At 43.4% G+C, this 23,040-nt stretch overlaps 1 protein-coding gene across 1 annotated transcript in view; it reads left to right on the top strand.

Annotated features, from left to right (window-relative positions):
• Nucleotides 1–23,040, top strand: part of AGBL1 (AGBL carboxypeptidase 1) — a 527,687-nt gene that overhangs the window by 198,722 nt on the left and 305,925 nt on the right. Inside the window, exon 17 of the mRNA XM_059180043.1 lies at nucleotides 2,894–3,047. Within this exon, the coding sequence (XP_059036026.1) occupies nucleotides 2,894–3,047 (154 nt within the window). The remainder of the gene's footprint in view (nucleotides 1–2,893; nucleotides 3,048–23,040) is intronic.

Below are 23,040 nucleotides of genomic sequence, written 5' to 3'. Positions count from 1 at the left end.
AGCTTCATAGGCCTTTTGGTCATGTGTGTTTGTGTACATGTACTTAGTCACCTTGTCTTCTCAGGGGTGTGAGACTACCTCCCAGTCTCCAGCCAGTGCATCTCAGCAATATCTGGTGCTTACTACCCAATGAACAATTGCAAGAATGGAATGCAGAGGCTTGGCTGGATACATGGGCCTCAGCTGAATTCTCCTCTTGAATCTGGGATAGACCTGCTCCTTCCAATTCCATTACTTAGTATCGTGTCAAATGCTCGTCCCAGAAATATCACCAGAGCAACCTGTTTCTAAGACAGACGTGAGTTTATCGTTTACCATGGTGTGTTGGGCTGAATAACGCCCCTCCCCGCCAAAGACATTCACATCTTCATTTCTGGAACTTGTGAAGATGTTACTTTATCTGGTACAAGAGATTTTGCAGATGTGATGGAGATGGGGAGATTGTCTTCAATTATCAGGTTGGGTCCAGTGTCATCACAAGGGTCCTTAGACATGAAAGAATGAGGCAGAAGAGTCAGGGTCAGAGGAGGAGATGTGAGCATGGAAGCAGAGTTGGGAACAATGGGATTGCTGGGGTTGGAGACAGAAGAAGGCACCATGAGGTAAGGCACCTATGTGACCTCTAGACGCTGGTAAAGGCAAGGGAATGAATTACCCTCTAGAGCCTCCAGAGAGAGTGTAGTTCTCCCAACACCGTGACTTTTGCCAAGTAAGGCCCATTTTGGACTTTGGACCTCCAGGACCATTAGATAATTAATTTGTGTTACCTCTGCCCACTAAATTTATGGTAATTTGTTATAGTAGCAAGAGGAAACCAACATACTTGCAAGGAAGAACGTAGCAGAGTCTTGGCAGCACCTCAAAAGGGGAAGGGAGAAGGGAGGCTGTTTATTATGTCTTTAAAGTCTTGTTTAAGAGAAGGTTTTTTTTTTTTTTTAATGTGGGGGCTTGATTATTAGCATTGGGTAAAGATCATTATGCAGTGGTTTAAGATTGGGGGACAAGAATCTTGAGGAGAGGGGCTTTAAGGGTCTTGGATCAATGAGTCAGTTGTTGTTTTCTGAGGAAGAGTTGATGAGATGTTCATGGAATGAACAATAAATTTATCTGTGATTTATTTTTTCCCAGGCAAGAGTTTCCTAGACCAGTAGTTGTGTTGAGACAGGGAATAATAGCATCAGAAGGCTATGTGGGGGTAGATGATTTGGGATCTCACTTGCAAAGAGTATATGACTCAGCGTCAGATCTTCAGATATCCCCGAGGCTTCTAGAAAGGTTATACAGAGGCATCTGGTAATCGCCTTCCTTGGGACTTTTTCTTTCTCCTTGCAACTCAGGTATTTTAATAGAGTACAAGTAAGTCTTAGTTTACATTTACCCAAATGCTAGGATTTTTCCTTAGTTTAGAAAATTATTTTTCTTGTTTATTTGTGAATTGATTTTTTTGTTGCAGCTGTAACAAATTATCAAAACTTAGTTGCTCAAACAATAAGCATTTGTTTTGTTTTATAGCTCTTTAGAAGTTCAACATGGGACTCACTGGGGCAAAGTCAAGGTTTTGGGGCCACGTTCCTTCTGGAGGCTATTGGAGAAGAATTCATTTCCTTGCCCTTTCCAGCTTTTAGAGGACACCATGTTCCCTGGCTTTTGGCTTGTTTCCCCCATCTTCCAAGCCAGCAGTGGTGGCCTAGTCCTTCTCATGCTGCCATCTCTGGTTCTCTGCAGATAGGACAAGTTCCCTGCTTTTCAGCACTTGTAATTAGATTGGTCCCAGCTGAATAATGTGGTCTAACCTCCCCATTTCAAGTAGACCTTTATCCTAAATATATATGCAAAGTCCCTTTTGCCATGGAGGGTAAACTATTTACAGGTTCAGAAGATTAGGGTGTGGATCTTTGGGGGAGCTGTTAGTTTGCCTCCCGCTTCCAAAGTAAGTCCTTTTTACGCAAGCACATCGTTTATTTTTTGAGGGCACTCCTTCCCTTTTCACAACACATTTTACAAATATTTTATATATATTTTCATAGGATTCATATTTGTTTCATTTACCTAACAGGCTTGTCATTTGTCAAAAAAACAAGGTGGACAGTTTCCCCTTGGCTCTCATAATTTCTCGATTATGGTGAAAACGTCAGCTCTTCAGCTGGAAGGATACGTTTTGTGCAGTGGCGTTCTTGGGCAGGAGGGGGCAGCTTCTCCCTCCGCTTACTGAGGTTACTATGTCGCTGTGCTCAGAGTGTGCAACGTGGGTGGGAGGAAATCTCTTCACCTCTTCCTGATCAGTCCCACTGTTTGAACAAGTGAAAATATAGGCAGAGGTCTTAAAGACTGTTGAGCTCTTAGTTTCAATGGCTAGCCCATTTCTGTAACTTTCTGTGTTTTAAATGAGTGTGTAAATGGGAAGGTAGAGGAAGGAAATGAATCACTACCAACTCATTGTTCTCAGCCAGCATCCCACGTGGATCGATGGTTCGTACTGTCCTTGGATGTGCTCACAACACTCTTTATATCTCTTGGTTCTAAAGTACCCCACGCTTCTGAAGTTCTCTGTCTCTTGTTCGCAAACGTCTTGTCTTCGTGGCCACATTCTCTCCATATCGGGAAGCATGCTGTAGGCCTTGCCCTCTTGCTTTGAGTGCGACTCGAAAACAGATATTCTATTGCGCAGACAGGTGTGAAAACTACGTTTCCTGTTCAGCCTCCCTGAACTTCTAGCCAGTGGGAACGGCCCCCTTGTTAATCACTTAGTGCCTAATATTGGGCACACCAGATGAGCAAAAGGATGTCTAACTTAAGGGAGATAGATGATTATAAACTCTCTTGCTGTTTTCTGTCATTAGTGGTCAAAAATATTTCATGAACCATAATCGCTTCTGTTTCATCTCTGTTTCAGACTCACCTTGACACCCTGGAAAGAAGTGTGAACCCCAGGCAAGTCTACTTCCGCCAGGACGTTCTCTGCCAGACACTGGGAGGGAATTCATGTCCACTGGTGACCATCACGGCCACGCCTGAGTCCAATAGCGCTGACCACCTGGAGCAGTTCCGTGAGTAAAAGATGACAACCCTCTTTGGAGATGTGGTGGTTATGGGGTGTCCTCACAGCCTTGGAATCTCCCTGTCCTGTTGGGATCAGAGGCTTCATAAAGGGCTGGGGACCGCATTTGTCTTATAGAAATGCACTCGCCACTCTTGGGACAGCAGGAAGGCTAGATATTAACGTTGCCCTATTGTTAAAGGGAGAAAAAAATTGATTGCAAACTGTCAGGAGAGACCCTGGCATCACATTTTCCAGCCAGGCCCTCTTCTGCCCATAACTCAGTGCTATTATAACACTCCCAAGGCCAGACAAGGGCTGGCAGGAAAGGAAGTTGAGTTTTGGAGCCCTGGCTGAAGAAGCCCCATCGTGGCTTGAACTGTCCAACCAAACCAGCACACGCGCGCGCGCGTGCGCGCACACACACACACACACACGCGCGCGCGCGCGCGGACCTGAAATGTTCCAGCCCTGTGTGCCAGTGTGACCTCCCTGTAACCAATTCACTTTAAAAGGTGGCCTCTGGCATATCTTAGACCTTAGGTAGGCAAGAAAAACCCATCAGAATAAGGACTGCCTTGCAATACAGAAACATTTGCGCGACGGAAGAAAAGACGGGGGAGTAAAAACTCCAGTTGGTTTATCCCCAGAAGATGCAGCCTTCCCCGCTGACGTGCTAATGGCCTTCAGGTGACTGTTGGGTGGATCCGGAATGTAATTTCTCGAATCCCGTCAGCATCTGACCATCGCGGCTTAGCAGCCTGGGTAATCAACAACTGATGGTCCCACCTGAATTAATGCGGCCCGAAAATGCTATAATGAGTAGTCAGGGATGTTCCAAAAATTCTCTTACCTGTTTTACGAATTTAAGAGCAATTTCTGTAACAGCCGCGGAGCCCTCTGCTCGCACACGAGTAGATTTGGATGTGAGCGACAGCAGTCCTTCTGGCGCAGCCTTCACTGGACAGTGTTGGTGTGAGACGGCGGGTCTGGGGAGCCTGTGTTCCGCAGTGTCAGTTTCCGAGCGGGACCCGGGAGATAACCCAGCGTGGGGTCAGCATGGAGCTGCCTCCGCTTTGGCATTTTTGGGTACGCTGACCCTGGTGCACGTGCTGGTGTCAGAACTAGAGAGAGCCTTTCCCATGTTAAGGAGAAGACTTGCCACGTGGTAAAGATCCCTAAATAACTTGGCACTCTGACATAGTTCCGTTAGTGAAAGAAAAGACATCTCGGCACACCCTTCTAGGAGTCAGAGAAAGCTGGTTTCTGTCTGCTGCGTAAGATTAGTAATCCTAAGTGCATTTTCCTCTGTGTCTCTACAGTTTCCACTCTTAAACGTGTGCCGAGGGGCATTGGGATGGCTCAGCTGGTTGAGCAGCTGCCTCTTGGTTTTGGCTCAGGTCGTGGTCTCAGGGTCCTGGGATCCAGTCCTGCTTTGGGCTCTGCTCAGCAGGGGGTCCGAGTGGGGGACTCACTCTCTCCCTCTTCCCTACCCCCTGCTTCTCTCTCTCTCAAATGGGTAGATAAATCTTTTTTTAAAAAAGTGCTGGTAGGTCCAGCTGTTGTTCATCTTCAGAGGTATCGGGGGCACCTGGGTGGCTCAGTGGTGAAGCATCTGCCTTCGGCTCAGGTCATGATCTCGGGGTCTTGAGATTGAGTCCTGTGCCTGGCTTCCCGCTCAGCAGGGAGTCTGCTTCTCCCCCTTCCTATTTGTGTTCTCTTTCTCTTTCTCTCTCAAATAAATAAATAAAATCTTTTATAAAAAAAGGGAATATCCCGCATAGGAGTGGGGAGGGCCCAGATGATGGTGCCACGAATGCTGTTCATTTTCCTTGGGGCACAATAGACTTGCAAGTAAGTGCTGGTCATCAAGCTGAAACTAGGGCTCTGCCCCACAAGAGAGGATGGGTGAGAGCCCTTCTTCATAGGTGTGCCAAATGCACAATGGCCCAGGTCCCATGCTTAGAAGGAGGGCCGGGCACCTTGCTTCAGTTCTTAAAAAGGTTTTCCACAGGGGCCCTGCGTTTTCATGTTGCAGTGGGTCCTGCAAATTGTGTAGCCAATCCTGGGACTAAGTTGAGGTCACACAGCTACAGTGTGACAAAGCCTGGTGCCCTGCCTGTGCTACCATCCGTATCCTTTACTGCCAAGTCATGGAAGGTGAGTGGCAGCCTGCCTTGCTAGTACACTGAAAGTCGTCTTTGTACGCACTGTAGAGCGGCTTGGTATCTTTTGTAATGATGGTCGAAGTCATCCGTTTTACAGATGAGGTAAGTGGAGGCTCAGGGAGGTTCGATGGTGGTGCCCGTTAGTTTCCCATTTTGTTATTCTGATTCCAGAGTCCATACACACAACGGATGTCCTAACACAGGCATTTGATGAGGTGCTCCAGTTCCACTCTGAACCAGAACTTTCCCTCCTGCCAGTTTCATGTCCTCACATGAGATGCTAGTGTAGCTGTTAAAGTAACTCACACGAGGTTGACAACAAATAAGCGTATTACCCTTTTCCTGCTCACAGTGAATTTTATTTTCCTTTCCTAATCCAGTGGAAACCTTTGTGTGGTGGGCGTTTCACATACTCTGGCAGGAAGACAGGGTGGAGGGAGGATTCAGAGCCGGCGGGTCCCAGTGCGGAGCTGTGGTGGCGTGGCTGGGCCATCGTGCTGGGAACAGTCTCGGGCCATGGGCTACAGATCCTGGGCTACAGAATAAAATGCTTCCTTGGCAGGGTAGTGTGTGTGTGTGTGTGTACATATGTCATATGAATATATGCCACTGCTGTGTTTCTGAGAGAGAAAAAAATCCAGCACGTTATAAACACCACCTACCCTCCAAATTGCAATTATCCTTGCCTGTAAATTAGTAATAAAACCACTTAACTCCCTTTGAACCAGAATGGGATGCCTTGCTTTAGGGCAGGAAACTTACCAAATGAGCCAGCACCTCAAGCCTCCCTCCAGGAGAGCTCCCGTTATGTCACCGGCTTCCCCCCTCCCAGAGACTAGGCCGTTTTCAGATCGCAGCTGTATTTAGCGGTGGTTTGGTAATTTCTGGTGTGGTGGCTGCCACACACCAGAGGTGTTCATGCCCTGAAAGACTTTCTTTCCACTGTGTAGGATTATCGCTTCAGTATTTTATTTTATTTTATTTTACTTTATTTTATTTTATCTTAGGATATTATTTATTTGACAGAGAGAGAGCACACAAGCAGGGGGAGCAGCAGGCAGAGGGAGAAGCGGGCTCCTGCTGAGCAGGGAGCCTGATGCGGGACTTGATCCCAGGACCCCGGGGCCATGCCCCGAACCGAAGGCAGATGGAAAGCAGATGGCTAACTGACTGAGCCACCCAGGCATCCCCAGGCTTATTTTAGAAACCCAAGAAATAAAAGTGTGGCTCTGGGGCCCAGAGAGAAGGGCTCCTTACTTGAGGCTGTATCCCCTGGTGGTGGGGCCAAAAGTCCTGGACTTAGAGACGATCAGGACAATTTATTGATTACTTTTACTCCTTCCTGGGTCTGGGCTCCAGGGAGTCTCCTTGAAGGATTAATTTGGTTTGATTTATTTTTCAAAAGAAAATTTTTTTTTTTAAAGATATTTTCCTGGAAACATTTTGCCTTATTTTCTTGATAAATATATTTTCAGCTCAGTGGTAGGCCAGCTTCCCTGGTGCATCTTTTCTCGCTGTCTGGAGAATCGAGGGGGGCCGGTGCCTCCTCTCGGTGCTCCCAAGAGAGGAAACTCACTTCACACCTCAGAGCCAAAATGCTGGCAGAGCTCCAAGAGCAAAGTCACTGTCTGACCTTTTCAGTGCGACAGCAAACAGCGAAGTTGTCTGAGAAATTGCCCCTGAAATCATTATGCAGGAGACAGGCTTGAAGAGAAATTCAGGATGAGAGGAACCGTTGCAAAAGGACAAACAGTTCATCCTAGCTTCGGGCTCTCAGTGGTTAAGTCAGGGGGGAAGTAGCAGGTCCAGGCCCTTGCTGCCTGGGAGGCTTTCAGATGTTGGAGGAGCCCTGGGCCTTTGGGATTTGGAGAGCAGAGTGTGAGTGCGGAGTGAACAGCATCCAGAAGAAAGGGGCAGAGGCCCCGGTGAGTTGGAGCAGAAGGCCTCCTCCAAGCAGGTCTGGGGACAGGTGTGGCAGATGAGACCGATCCCGGAAGCTGCTGGTTCCCTCGACTAGAGGTGATCCGGCATAATTACCCTTAGCATGGACAGATCCTTCATACCTTAAAGTACAGGAAGTACTTCCATGAGCAGGTGCTTTGAATATGCAGCGTAGAAGTAGAGAGTTGAGAATTCATATTTTCTTAAGTTTATGTACTTTTCACAGACGGGGTGTGTGTGTGTGTGTGTGTGTGTGTGTGTGTGCGTGCGCGCTTTTGGATTGGCACTGAAGGTCACTGTTTACTCAAACCCTAGAGAAAGTGAGTGAGAAACCCAGAAAGGAGAATGGTCCTGTGTCTCTGAGGCTGGGCCGTCCCCCAACCAGGCCTGCAGAAGGGCTGTCTCAGACCTTCCTCTGCTGGCCATTAGTTATCTGTATTTTGCAGGTGGCCAAGTTAAGGCTCACATTGGTGAAAAAGCAGCTGGGGGCCACCAGGGTGGCAGGTGGGGGCTCAGGGAAGAGACCCCAGGCTTCTAGCCCACAGTTCCAGGGTGGACCCCTCCTTCAGGATCTGCCCTCATTGGGAGAGTCCTGGGGAAGGTGCACGAGGAGGACGCACTGCTTAGGAACGACCACCGTCATTTTGTTGACTTTTCCATTTCCTCCACATTTCCCCCACAACCTCATATTCTAAATTACCATTTCAACCCAGAGGAGGTTGGGTCCCTTTTTAGTTTGGGGAGCTAGGTTTCTGTGATGGAGGCTTCCTTTTTTCCAGGAGTTGTATTGCCAGATTTCCCCCCTTGGGACAATGATGCATTCAGACGCTGCAGCAATATTGTCTTGGGCACCTAGGGGCTTAGGATCAGGTCCATGACCACTTGGGTCATGATCTCAGGGCTGTGAGATCAAGCCCTGCATTGGGTCTCACACTCAGCCGGGAGCCGCTTGAGGTACCCCCCCCCCCCCCCCGCCTCTTGTGCTTTCTCTTTCTCAAATCTCTCTCCCGTGCCCCTACCTCCCTCATGCTCTCTCTCTCTAAAACAAAATATAACAACAACAACAAAAACAGTGTTGTCTTCACTGGTCTCATGAGTTAACCAGATCGGAGGGACGAATCTGGGGGAATTTTCCAAGGGAAGACACTACTCTCTTATTAGAAACTCTCATCTTGAAGTGACTCGTCACTGACTGACTCAGTGACTCCCGAGGAGCCAGGAAACAGCAAAGGTAGATGGGAGGGGGCGGACCTGCTATTTTTGGCCACCGCAGACACCTCCAGCCTGCATCGTCACCGAGAAGAGCAGAGCGTAACCTTTGTGTGTCTCCGGAGGTGAGACGATGTCACTGCACCGCCAGGGTCTCCCGTGGGCACGCGCTGTTCTTTCCGGGGGGGCTGAGGTGGGGGAGGCGAGAAGCTGCGTCTGTGGTCGTTCAAGAACACCTTTCTTTTCTTTTCTTAAAAATATTCTCACAAAAAGCAATGTTCTATTCAGCCTGCCATTATGCTAAAAGCTTTTCCTTGGAAGACAATAGCTGTTCTCAGAAAAAAGATTTACACGGGGTCCCAAGGGTATAATGAGCTACCACACGGCACCTGCCTCGGGTTGGGAGTTGTCACTTGTAAGTGGTTTTAAATTAGAACGGAGTGGAAAAATACACAGTTACAAAGTTCCCCTCTTGGCTCCTTTGCAAATCATTTTTGCATCCTCTCTGGCCTTCATTTCTTTTCAAGACACCTGATCAGGTATGAAGAACAGAGCTTTTCTGCTGGGGACGGTGAGAAGGGACAGAGCCGTCCAAGGAAAACAGAAACTTGAGTGAAGTGAAAAACCTCTTCCTCAGCTTTTTTTTTTCCCCCCTCACCCTCCTAGCCCCCACCAGACGTGTAGGGCCAAGGATTATTAAGGGATCACTAAATGTTAGAGCTTAGAAATCTGTAAAGACCACCGAGTTCAGATTTCTTACTTCCCAGGGGAGGGACTGAAGCCAGGGCTTGGCCTGACCTGTGTAGGGCACCTCGCTGGCTGATGGCAGAGGTGGCCCAAGGCCTTAGATCTCTCGTCTCCTGGTGGGATCCTTTTCTTTTCCTTCTCTGTAAAGCACTGCTTCTGACAAATATTAGAACTAACAAATGAGCTTTAAGAAGATAAAGACTTCTCTCTGTGGACGTCTTTAGAATAAAAGGAGTTAGCAGGGAGATAATGAACTGTGCCCTTTCCTTGTCAGGGGATTTCTGTCTCTTCAGGCAACCAGGGCTAGGACCCATGGAAGGTATTAGGAATATGAAGGTAAATACTATTTAATCCTTATCATTGGGCACTCAGAACCTATGTGTAAGGTAGGGAAGGAGTGTGTGTGTGTGTGAGTCTTGCTAACAGGACATCGTGATATGCAGGTTAGCCCAGACCCGGGGGATAAACACAGGTCATTGCAAGCAGACAGAAGACAGCATTTACCTGCGTGGTAGAATGTGATTCTGTTGGGGGCTTATACCCATAAGGGCGAGCTGTGTAAATCCCGTGTGTGTGGTAGTCTTCTACTGACACAGCTGTCAAAGAAACCTCCGTCAGAAATGCTCAGAACCATTTGAAGACCTATTTGTATCTCTCTTGAGAAGACATGACAGAGGGAATACATAGAACACATCCAAACTATCTTAAATTTGTCCTCGTCTTTCTTCCTGTTGTGGGTCTGTATATACTTAAATAGGGGGTCACTATAACCCCCTCCTTTTTTCAGTACAAACCCTCAAACCTATGACATTTTGACTGGCCGACTGTCTCCTTTCTGCTTCCCATTTTCACCTCAGCAGTCCAAGAAAAAGAAGGCTACGGATCCTCTTTCCTTCTAAGGCTGGTTGCAGGGAGTGGGGAAGATTGTAAAACCTTTCAGTTGAAGAGCTTTGCTTATTCCCCACCATGTAAGTATTTGGGTCTCACAAAGTTTTTACATAATACCATTTGGCCCTCAGAGTTCCCTTGTGAGCTGAGGAAGAGAATAATTATGATGCCCATTGTATAATGATAAAACCAAAGCTCAGTGTCATTTCATCTGTATCTAGAAGTCAGACTGCCACATGCAGAGAAATGGGGGAGTGTCTTATTTATTTGTTTCTTTATTTATTTGAGAGACGGTGTGCATACGGGGGGAAGGAAGGCAGTCTTTTTTTTTTTTAAAGATTTTATTTATTTATTTGTCAGAGAGAGAGATCACAAGTAGACAGAGAGGCAGGCAGAGAGAGAAGAAGGGAAGCAGGCTCCCTGCTGAGCAGAGAGCCTGATGCAGGGCTCGATCCCAGCACCCTGAGATTATGACCTGAGCCGAAGGCAGAGGCTTTAACCCACTGAGCCACCCAGGTGCCCCAAGGAAGACAGTCTTTTTTTTTTTTTTTTTTTAATTTTTATTTTTTATAAACATATATTTTTATCCCCAGGGGTACAGGTCTGTGAATCACCAGGTTTACACACTTCACAGCACACACCAAATCACATACCCTCCCCAATGTCCATAATCCCACCCCCTTCTCCCAAACCCCCTCCCCCCGGCAACCCTCAGTTTGTTTTGTGAGATTAAGAGTCACTTATGGTTTGTCTCCCTCCCAATCCCATCTTGTTTCATTTATTCTTCTACCCACTTAAGCCTCCATGTTGCATCACCACTTCCTCATATCAGGGAGATCATATGATAGTTGTCTTTCTCTGCTTGACTTATTTCGCTAAGCATGATACGCTCTAGTTCCATCCATGTTGTTGCAAATGGCAAGATTTCATTTCTTTTGACAATCTGGAAGAAATGGTTGCATTCCTATTTGACAATCTGGAAGAAATGGTTGCATTCCTAGAAACATATAAACTACCACAACTGAACCAGGAAGAAATAGAAAGCCTGAACAGACCCATAACCAGTAAGGAGATTGAAACAGTCATTAAAAATCTCCAAACAAACAAAAGCCCAGGGCCAGACGGCTTCCCAGGGGAATTCTACCAAACATTTAAAGAAGTACTAATTCCTATTCTCCTGAAACTGTTCCAAAAAATAGAAATGGAAGGAAAACTTCCAAACTCATTTTATGAGGCCAGCATCACCTTGATCCCAAAACCAGACAAGGATCCCACCAAAAAAGAGAGCTATAGACCGATATCCTTGATGAACACAGATGCGAAAATACTCAACAAAATACTAGCCAATAGGATTCAACAGTACATTAAAAAGATTATTCACCACGACCAAGTGGGATTTATTCCAGGGCTGCAAGGTTGGTTCAACATCCGCAAATCAGTCAATGTGATACAACACATCAATAAAAGAAAGAACAAGAACCATATGATACTCTCAATAGATGCTGAAAAAGCATTTGACAAAGTACAACATCCCTTCCTGATCAAAACTCTTCAAAGTGTAGGGATAGAGGGCACATACCTCAATATCATCAAAGCCATCTATGAAAAACCCACCGCAAATATCATTCTCAATGGAGAAAAACTGAAAGCTTTTCCGCTAAGGTCAGGAACACGGCAGGGATGTCCATTATCACCACTGCTATTCAACATCGTACTAGAGGTCCTAGCCTCAGCAATCAGACAACAAAAGGAAATTAAAGGCATCCAAATCGGCAAAGAAGAAGTCAAATTATCACTCTTCGCAGATGATATGATACTATATGTGGAAAACCCAAAAGACTCCACTCCAAAACTGCTAGAACTTATACAGGAATTCAGTAAAGTGTCAGGATATAAAATCAATGCACAGAAATCAGTTGCATTTCTCTACACCAACAGCAAGACAGAAGAAAGAGATATTAAGGAGTCAATCCCATTTACAATTGCATCCAAAACCATAAGATACCTAGGAATAAACCTAACCAAAGAGACACAGAATCTATACTCAGAAAACTATAAAGTACTCATGAAAGAAATTGAGGAAGACACAAAGAAATGGAAAAATGTTCCATGCTCCTGGATTGGAAGAATAAATATTGTGAAAATGTCTATGCTACCTAAAGCAATCTACACATTTAATGCAATTCCTATCAAAGTACCATCCATCTTTTTCAAAGAAATGGAACAAATAATTCTAAAATTTATATGGAACCAGAAAAGACCTCGAATAGCCAAAGGGATATTGAAAAAGAAAGCCAACGTTGGTGGCATCACAATTCCGGACTTCAAGCTCTATTACAAAGCTGTCATCATCAAGACAGCATGGTACTGGCACAAAAACAGACATATAGATCAATGGAACAGAATAGAGAGCCCAGAAATAGACCCTCAAATCTATGGTCATCTAATCTTCGACAAAGCAGGAAAGAATGTCCAATGGAAAAAAGACAGCCTTTTCAATAAATGGTGCTGGGAAAATTGGACAGCCACATGCAGAAAAATGAAATTGGACCATTTCCTTACACCACACACAAAAATAGACTCAAAATGGATGAAGGACCTCAATGTGCGAAAGGAATCCATCAAAATCCTTGAGGAGAACACGGGCAGCAACCTCTTCGACCTCTGCCGCAGCAACATCTTCCTAGGAACAACGCAAAAGGCAAGGGAAGCAAGGGAAAAAATGAACTACTGGGATTTCATCAAGATCAAAAGCTTTTGCACAGCAAAGGAAACAGTTAACAAAATCAAAAGACAACTGACAGAATGGGAGAAGATATTTGCAAACGACATATCAGATAAAGGACTAGTGTCCAGAATCTATAAAGAACTTAGCAAACTCAACACCCAAAGAACAAATAATCCAATCAAGAAATGGGCAGAAGACATGAACAGACATTTCTGCAAAGAAGACATCCAGATGGCCAACAGACACATGAAAAAGTGCTCCATATCACTCGGCATCAGGGAAATACAAATCAAAACCACAATGAGATATCACCTCACACCAGTCAGAATGGCTAAAATCAACAAGTCAGGAAATGACAGATGCTGGCGAGGATGCGGAGAAAGGGGAACCCTCCTACACTGTTGGTGGGAATGCAAGCTGGTGCAGCCACTCTGGAAAACAGCATGGAGGTTCCTCAAAATGTTGAAAATAGAACTGCCCTATGACCCAGCAATTGCACTATTGGGTATTTACCCTAAAGATACAAATGTAGTGATCCAAAGGGACACATGCACCCGAATGTTTATAGCAGCAATGTCCACAATAGCCAAACTATGGAAAGAACCTAGATGTCCATCAACAGATGAATGGATCAAGAAGATGTGGTATATATACACAATGGAATACTATGCAGCCAAGGAAGACAGTCTTAAGCAGACTCCACGCTGAGCACAGAGCCTGACGTGGGGCTCGATCTCATGACCCTGAGATCAAGGTGTGAGTGAAACCAAGAGTCAGAACTTAACCAACTGCACCGCCCAGGCACCCCTGAGTAGTGTCTTTTCAAGTAGGAAAAATAGCATTTGCCGAGGCAGGGAAGCCTGGACACGATGCTGTGAAAATCACAGGGCACCAAGGCTGGTTGGGAGTAGGATGGTGGATAGATTATGGGGTCAGATGATAGGTGAGAAAGGACATTAGGGCCGAGGGGTAAAGGCCATTATTTTTCCTGTTAGGAAGTGTCTCCTGTAGACAATGATGGGCCAATAGGATGTTATTAAGATCAGATTCGTTTTGGAGGAAAATTCTGTGGCAGTAACGTGGAGGGAAGTCCAGAGTGAGGGATAAGTCAGGTGACATGGTCCCTGGCACAGAGGAGTTTTTACACATGTAGACCCTAGATTCAGACGCCCTAGGTGTGGGGGAGGAGTTCTCTAATCTTGGCTCTGCCATTTATCGGCTTGGTGGTCTTGACAAGGGTGCTCAGACACTCTGTGCCCCGGTTTCTCTGTTTATAAACTATGAATAATAACTAGTACCTTCTTCCTGGGGGCAATCTGAAGATTGTAAAGGGCTTGGAGCAGGGCCTGGCCCTCAGTGAGTGCCCCAGAAATAACCGGAAGTGGTTAGTCATCCAGACGGGTGAGGAGGTCTTCAAGGAGGATACGTCTACGGAAATGGGAGGGAAGGGTCCAGACGTATGAGAGAGGTCTCCGTTAGAAGTGAGAGGCCTCGCTGATTAGTCGGGACAGAGTGGAAATATTTTGACTCTGATTATGGGTGCACAGTGTAATGCCAACCAAGGCCTACGTGAGAACCAGGGCTTCCGTGGGGGCTGAAGGAATTCAGTTTTGGAAATGTTCATTTTCAGAGGCCTGCAAATTACATAAGAAGTCAGGCTAAACATAATTATAAAGTCAGTATGCTATAAAATATCCTCTATTTCAGAGGGAAATAAAATTTGTATTACCTGAACAATTTTCTCAATTAGCCAGGGTACAAAAAGTTGACTCTGTGTGGTTACTGAGGCAGGAACACGTACTCTGTTCCTTTGACATCAATCACAGAACTTTCTACTGTGTAAGGATGCTCGTGAGCTAGAATTAATACCTTTTAAGGGAATTAACTCCTTTACACAGTATGTACACATGATTCATTGTTCACAAAACAGCTCTGTGAGGTAAAGAAAAAAAAAAAAAGAATTGTATTTATTATCTTCCTTTTTTGGTGGCAGAAATTGAGGCCCTGGAAAGTCCTATGAGGAGGAAGGGCCGGAGCTCTAGTTGCTCCCAAAACGATCTGGAACGTAAGCCCCATATTCTGCCACCTGTTTCAGCCGTCCAATAATGAGAGAAAATCCTCTGCCTTCAAGATGCAATTCCTTATACGTAGGGAAGGGTTGTTTACACTGCAAGTCAGGTGTGTTAGATTTCTCCAGATGTATGAGTGCATACATGGTCATGTGAACATGAATAACCCTTGTGATGTTCCTACGATCTCAGTTATACCTCCTCTGCAAGGGTCCACATGCCTTTCTAACCTTCACTTACCATTTGTCACTCAGAACCTTCACCCACACTAATCTTTCTGTTCGTTGAACACAGTATCCTACCTGCGTCCCCTGGGCCTCTCTGCATGTGCTGTTTCCTCTGAATAGAATCCTTTTTCTCCATAGCTTGACATGGTTGCTTTCTTCTTGTGATGGACTCTTTGCCTTGCTGGATCATTGTATTGAAAGGGACTCGTCCTTCCAGAGCCCCTGATCACAGGCCCCTGCTCTGTTTCCCTCATGGCCCTGTGCGTCCACGAGAACACAGACGGTGTGTCGTACGTAGTTTGTCACCACTGTTTCTCTAGGGCCTTAGAGACCCTGAACACAACAGGTGCGCACTCAGTGTTTACTAAGCAAATACATGAAATCCAGGTGTCTGTTCTTGTTAGCACCCACAGTTGTAGGGCCTCTAACCTCCCTTAAGAAAGAGAAGTTACCTCTTTCCTGTTTCTTGGGGTACCCAAGGGGAGCCTCAGATTGGCTCCTAAAGCAGCCATGGCCTATAGTCGACACTTAGAGGCCACTCCGTTCTCCCTGACGGTTGACCTTGGTGGTCCGCTGTCCCTGCTGTCGTGAAGGGACACTCGCAGTGTCATGGCTGGGTTTCCAGAGAGCTGGATCCAGACTGTGCCACACCTAGACATCGCTTGTCACAAAGTCTCCCCGAGTTTCCTTTGGTAATAGCTCCTTCTTCACTGGCTAAGTGGGGACCAGATGGCAGCCAGGGCCTGTTATCCGGGTACTTTTCTCTCTCAGGGTCCTTGTGCCTAAGGACAAGGTCCTTGTCCTCCAGACCTCCATGCAAAGGTTTTCATGTCTGTCAACACATGCTCTGAAAAGAGGCTCATCACCAACCCATCAGGTTCCAAAACAGTCAAACCTACGCTGTCAGACTGTGTTAACCAGATGATATTTTGACACATATGTTTCAGGGAAGTCTCACAACACGACCATGAACGTGTTATTAAATTTCACATTAAAATACCTGGTTTTTAATATAACAAAAACAGCGCAGTTTATTTTTATGGATATTTACATATGTAGAAAAAGTGTAGAAGCATGGTGAAAAACGATCCGGGTTCAAGACAACGACACTGTCTGAGGATCAAGAGAGCAGAAAGAGAAAGAGAAATGTCTCTTAAATCTGTTTGGAAGTTTGTATTTTTCTTGTGGGGGGTAGTTTGTATTTTTTTTTTAAGATTTATTTGTTTTATTTTTATTTTTTATTTTTCTAAAGATTCTATTTATTTTAGAGAGAGAGAGTGTGACCAGGGAGGGGCAGAGGGGGAGGGAGAGCGAGAGACTCTGAAGCAGACTGTGTTGAGCGTGGAGCCCGATGTGGGGCTCGATCTCATCACCCTGAGATCATGGCCTGAGCAGAAACAGAGTCAGTCACGTAACCAACGGAGCCACTCAGGTGCCCCGGAAATTTGTATTTCTCAAAAGAAAAGAGTTGTAAGGAAAATCTGCCAAACTGTCAACTTTCCTATCTGTATGGGTAGGTACCTGGATGTCTGTCATATAATTTTCGTAGCGTCTCCAACTATATTTATATTTCCTTTTTAAAATTTAAAAGTTAAATTAGAAAGTGCCAACATGTCATCCTTGTTGAAGAAGTTTGGTAAATTAGAGTAGAATGTGAAAATAACCTCATATTTCTCCTGTTACTTCTCCCGAAGCAACGGCTGCTGACAGTCTCGTGTTTATTTTTCACAACACATGCGCATGTGCACGTATACACTCACACACAGACACAGAAACTCATAAATACTAAGTCTTAAAATTTAGATAAAATGGACTTACCTTCATTTATTAGTATTAGCCTCCTGACAGTTCCGTCCTGTGGAGGCCTGAATCGCTTCCCCAGGAATTCTGAGAATTGACAGCCTCACCAGATTCTATGCCATCAGTTTAAACTTTCTCCAAAGAGGGGCGCCTGGGTGGCTTGGTGGGTTAAGCCTCTGCCTTTGGCTCAGGTCATGATCTCAGGGTCCTGGGATCGAGTCCTGCATCAGGCTCTCTGCTCTGCAGGGAGCCTGCTTCCTTTCCCCTCTCTCTCTGCCTACTTGTGATCTCTGTCTGTCAAATAAATAAATAAAATCTTTAAAAAAAATAGGAGGTTTCCTCCTCTATGGCTCCATTAGCAATGGATTTATCAATCTTCTACATTTTCCTACCTATTAGTAAAGATGACAACAGAAATCCCTCTCTCATTTTTTTTCCATATGCCATTTCAATGTTATTTTAGTTTGAATTTCTTTGAGTGTAACTCAGGTGGTCCATACTTTTAAAAAACCATTTGTCATTTATATTTCTTCTTAACATTTTTTAATTAACATAATTGGCACATGATGTTACATTAGTTTTAGGTGTCCATCATACTGATTTGACAAGTTTTTTTCTGATATGTTATTAGATGGTCTCTTTCTAAATGATTTATTTGGAACTGTTTGCATATTAGGTGTATTCTTTTTTTTGTTAAACAGTAATTCATTCATTTTGCAGATATTTACTGAGTATATTGATGTTGCTCTAAGCACTGAGGATAGGGTGTTTAGCAGGTATGTTCTTTTTGTCTGTCACTTGTTAAAAATTTGCTTTCTTGCCCAATTTTCATGGAGTCTCCTCTAACAGTATTTTCCTTTATACTTGTGACAGTAATGTGTTTGGGCGAAATTTCCCATTTTAAAGATGGTAGAAGTAAGACCCAGTGCATTGAAGTGACTTGTGCATGGTTATGTAGCTCTCCAGTGCAGAGCCAGAAACTGGAATCTAGGTCTTCTGTAATTAGGCAAAGTGCTCTATTTTTAATGTAATACTTAGAAAAGAATTTATATAACATACAGGTCTAGGTTAGAGAGTAACGATAAGGTACAGTATTGAACACCCAATTTAAGAAACATAATATGGTGCATATTTTAGCTCTCCTGTAACCCCTTCTGCAATGACTCCCCACCGTTTCTGCCTCAGAGTAACTGTTACTCTGAACTGTGGATTAAATGGTCTCTTGTTCCTCCTTATATTTTTAAATCACATTTTTACATCTCTCTAAACAGCCCCTTATTGAGTTTTCCTGTTTAGGGCTCTACCTGTACAACCTGTATTGTGACTGGCTTATTTCGTTAAGCATGTTGGAGATTGAACCACGTTGATATGTTTGAGTTGGTAACTGAGTCATTCATTTCTCGTAGCTGTATAATATTCCTGCGTCAGAATTTAGGTCAGTTTATCCATTTTACTGTTGGTGGCTAATTGGAATGTTCCCAGGTTGTGTTTTTCTGTTACAGATAGAGCCAAGAGTATATTACCGTGGGCGTGGTTCCTAATGCATGGGTAAGAGTTTCCTATGGTATAGGTAATTACAGTGACAGAGTCGTAGGGTATCCTTTCGTTCAACTTGGTAAGGCCAGAGTTCTCTAAAATGGTTGTACCAGTTTGTACTCCCACAGTGTATGAACATGCCTATAGTGTCACACCTTCCCCAGAACTTGGTATTGTCTCACTTTAATTTTTGCCAGTCTAATCAGTCATGTTCAGCAGTATCCCATTGTGATTTTAATAAGGATTTCCCTCATGCCTAATGACATTAAGCATCTTTTTTATATATTTAGGGGCCATTTATATTTTCTTTCCTTAAATATCTAATTCATCTCAGTTCTGTGAAATGACCCATTTCCACTGACAGTTGCATTTATAAATTCAGTATAGCATAAATATATATGTCTAATCTACTTAATCTTTGCTATTGTCTTGATGAGATTTTTGATTATTTATGTTGCCATTATTTCAGGATTGGCTTTATTATGGTGTAATTTACAGCAGGAACGTAGACCTTTCTTAGGTGTAACATTAGGTAAATATTTAAAGTGTATGCAGGGACTCTGGGTGGCTCAGGTAAGTGTCTGACTCTTGATTGCAGCTCAGGTCTTGGTCACGGCAGTGAGTTCAAGCCCTGTGATCTGCTCCACATTGGGCATGGAGCCTACTTAAAAAAAAACAAACATGTATGCAATCATGTGACCACCATCACAATAAAGGGCCCTAATATTTTTTCATCTCAGAAATTTTCTTTGTACCCCTTTGTGGTCAGTTCTTCCCTCTTCTCTCCCTAGCCCTGGCAACCACTGATTTTTGTTCATACAATTTTGCTTTTATCAGAATGCCATACAGGTGGAGTATGCGGTGTTTTGGCCATCTTCTTTCACTTAGGATAGTGCTCATGAGGTCTAGTCTTGTTGTTTGCGTGTGTCAGTCACTCAGTCCTTTTTACTGCTGAGTATTATTTTTTTGAGTGGATATGCCATGGTTTGCTTTCCGTTCACCAGTAGGTAGACATGTGGGTTGTTTCCAGCCTGGCTATTACAGATAAAGCTGCTATTAACACATCCAAGTTTTCAGTGGACATTTTTTTTTTCATTTATATTGGGTAAAGAAGTGTGTATGTTTAAATTTCTAAGAAAGTTCCCAATTTTGCAAACTGGTTGTTCTTCTAAAGCGTTTCATTCCTGTCAGCATTATATGAGAGTCCCAGTTGGTTAATATCCTTGCTAGTACTTTGTATTTGTATTTTTTTAAAGGTTTTATTTATCAGCTAGAGATCACAAGTAGGCAGAGAGGCAGGCAGAGAGAGAGAGAGAGAGGGGAAGCAGGCTCCCTCCTGAGCAGAGAGCCCAATGCGGGGCTTGATCCCAAGACGCTGGGATCATGACCTGAGTCGAAAGCAGAGGCTTTAACCCACTGAGTCACCCAGGTGCCCCTGTATTTTTATTTTTAAAATTTTACCATTTCTAGTAGGTATGAAATAGTTATTTCACTGTTCTTGACTTTGTATTTCCTTAGCAATTAATGATTTACTGGAATATCTATTAAAATTTTTTGCCCATTTTCTTATTAGGGTTGTTTGCCTTATGATTGAGTCAAAAGATTTCTTTATTCCGGATACAGATTCTCCATCAGATATGTGTTTTGCAAATATCTTTTCCTAATCTTGAGTTGATTTTCATTTTCTTAAAAGTCTCCTAAGAAGTGGAAATTTTAAAATGATGGCATTCTATGGCCATTTGTCATTTTTTTTTAAAGTTTAGGGTTAGTGCTCTCTGTGTTGTAGATAAGAAATACTTACTTGACCCAGTGGTTGTTGACAGGATATTTTTACCCTTCAGGAGAAAATTGGCCACGTCTGTAGACATTTCTGATTGTCGCACTGGAGAGGTTACTGTCATCTAGAGTGAAGAGTCCAGAGATGCTACTGAATGGTCCTATAATACACAGGACAGTCCCCTACAACCCACCCCAAAGTGTTAATAGTGCCGAGTCAAAGAAACCTGTGCCTACACCAAGGTCACAGAATTTTTATTCTAAAGTTTTACTTTATTTTTTTTAAAGATTTTATTTATTTGAGAGAAAATGAGAGAGAACATGAGAGTGGGGTGAGGGGCAGAGGGAGAAGCAGACTCCCCACTGAGCAGGGAGCCCGATGCGGGGCTTGATGCCAGGACCCTGGGACCCTGACTTGAGCTGAAGGCAGTCACTTAATGGACTGAGGTCCCTGTTCTAAAGTTTTAAAATAGTCTTAAGTTCTGCATTTAAGTATATCTGTCAAGGTGATTTTAGTTTATACTATGAGACGTGGATGAAGAACTCAGGTTCTTCTCTTTTTTTTTTTTTCTCTTTAAGAAAGCCTCCTGAGATTTTGAAATTTTAGAGGAATTGAAATCTTAACAATATTGTTTTTTCCTACTCATGAACGTCGCATATCTCTCCATTTACTTAGGCCTTCTTTAATTTTTTTCTTTAATGTTAATGTAGTGTTTAGTATAAACTTCTTACATATATTTTTTTTAGATGTATTTAGATGTATTTCACCTTTGATGCTATGGTAAGTGGCAAACATTTTCATTTTTTATTGGTAGTATATGAAACTGCAATTGGTTTTTGTGTATCAACTTTGATTCATGTGACTTTGCTATCATTTTTCTTCCAGTAGTTTTTCAGGTAGGTTTTTTTAAATTTTTAGCATACAACATGTGCATGTTGACTGTGAACAAAGAATTTTATTTATTTTTGTTCATTTTCTATTTTTAAATTTTTCTCTTGCCTTATAATGCTGCCTGCAGACTCCAATATAATATTTAATAAGGTGGTGAGAGGAGATACTATTTCTTGTTATTGATTCGAGAGGGAAATTAGTCATTTACCATTAATGGTATTATTAGTAGCTCTTTCATAGATACCCTTGAAAAAGTTGAGTTGTGTTTTTAGTTTGCTGAGAATTTATATAAACTTATGATTTTTTCCTTTTTAACCTGTTCATTTGTTGCATTATATTGTTTGATTTTCACTTGTTGACCCCACCTTGTTTTTTATTTTATTTTTAATTTTAATTCCAGTATGGTTAATATACAGTGTTATATTAGTTTCAAAGGTATAGCGTAGTGATTCTGCAGTTCCGGGTATTACTCAGTGCTCATCAAGATGAGTGGACTCGGGGCGCCTGGGTGGCTCAGTGGGTAAAGCCTTTGCCTTCAGCTCACGTCATGATCCCAGGGTCCTGGGATCGAGTTCCGTATCGGGCTCTCTGCTCAGTGGGGAGTCTGCTTCCTCCTCTCTCTCTGCCCGCCTCTCTGCCTGCTTGTGATCTCTGTCAAATAAGTAAATAAAATCTTAAAAAAAAATGAGTAGACTCTTCTGAGAAAAACTCCATTTAGTTGGAATATACTTGCACCATGTTTATGAGGAATATCGATTTGTAGTTTCGTTTCTTTGCAATATATCTGTTTTTAAAGGTTTTTTTATTTGAGAAAGAGGAACAGACGTAGCAGGAGAGAGAAAATTAAGCAGACCCTGCACTGGGTGTGGTGCCTGATGCAGGGCTCGATCTCACCACTCTTGAGATCATGACCTGAGCTGAAACTAAGAGTCAGACCATTAAGCCATGGCACCAGCCAGGCACCCCTTCTTGCAATATCTTTATATGGTTTTGGTATCAGCTTAATGCTAGCTTCAGAAAATGAACTGGAAGTGTTTTTATATTGTGGTAGTCTGGCTAAGGCCCTTCCTCTTCCCAAGACATTCATATCCTAATGAATCCTAATCCCTATTCATGTCCTGGAACTTGTGAAAAATACTTTATATGGCAAAGACTCTGCAGATATGATTGATTAGGTTAGGGGTCTCTAGATGAGGAGACTGTACTGGATTATCTGGTGGGGCCTCAGTGCCATCACAAGCATGTTTGTAAGTGAGGGGGAGGAGGAGATTGCAAAGAGAGAGGTCATGGGGCAGAAGCAGAGGCACAAAGAGAAGATGCTGCACTAGCGTCTTTGAAGACACAAGAAAGGGTCACGGTGTCAGGAATGAAAGGAATGGAGCTCTAGATGCTAGAAAAGGCCAGGAAATGGATTCTTTCCTAGAGCCTCCTGTAGGGGCATCATCCTGGCAACCCGTTGGTTTTGGCTCACTGAAACTGGTTTCATACTATTTGAACTTCAGAACTACATAAAAGAATTAATTTGTGTGGTTGTTTTAAGCCACCTAATTTGTGGTAATTTGGTATAGCAGTCCTAAGGAATTAATGCATGTTATCTCTTATATTCTTACCCTTTTGAGTCTATATTGTTTCTATTTTAGATCCAATTTTTCACCTGAAAATTTTCCTTCTTTCTGAAGATCTTTCATATTTCTTGTATTTTGGCAGATCCATAAGCAATAACTGTTTGAGCTTTTATTTTTATGAAAAAAAAAGTTTTTCTATTTCCTTTTATTTTGGAAGCATTTTTTGTTTTGTTGTTTTGTTTGTTTTTGTTTGTTATTTTAATCCCCTGAGTTTGGAATTCTAGGTTGGCAGTCTTTTTTTTTCCTTTTAGTATGTTAAGTATAATGTCTTCTGGCTGCGTAATTGCTGGTAAGAACTATGCTATAATTCTTATCTTTGCTTCTCCCTCTTCATTATTTTACTTTTTCTCTGGTTGTCCTCAGTTTTTATCAGTTTGACTCTGATCTATGTGGGTGT

The sequence above is a fragment of the Mustela lutreola genome, chromosome 7, assembly GCF_030435805.1.
Source record: "Mustela lutreola isolate mMusLut2 chromosome 7, mMusLut2.pri, whole genome shotgun sequence".
In the NCBI taxonomy this organism is placed as follows: domain Eukaryota; kingdom Metazoa; phylum Chordata; class Mammalia; order Carnivora; family Mustelidae; genus Mustela; species Mustela lutreola.
This window is presented reverse-complemented; position numbering and strand designations above follow the sequence as displayed.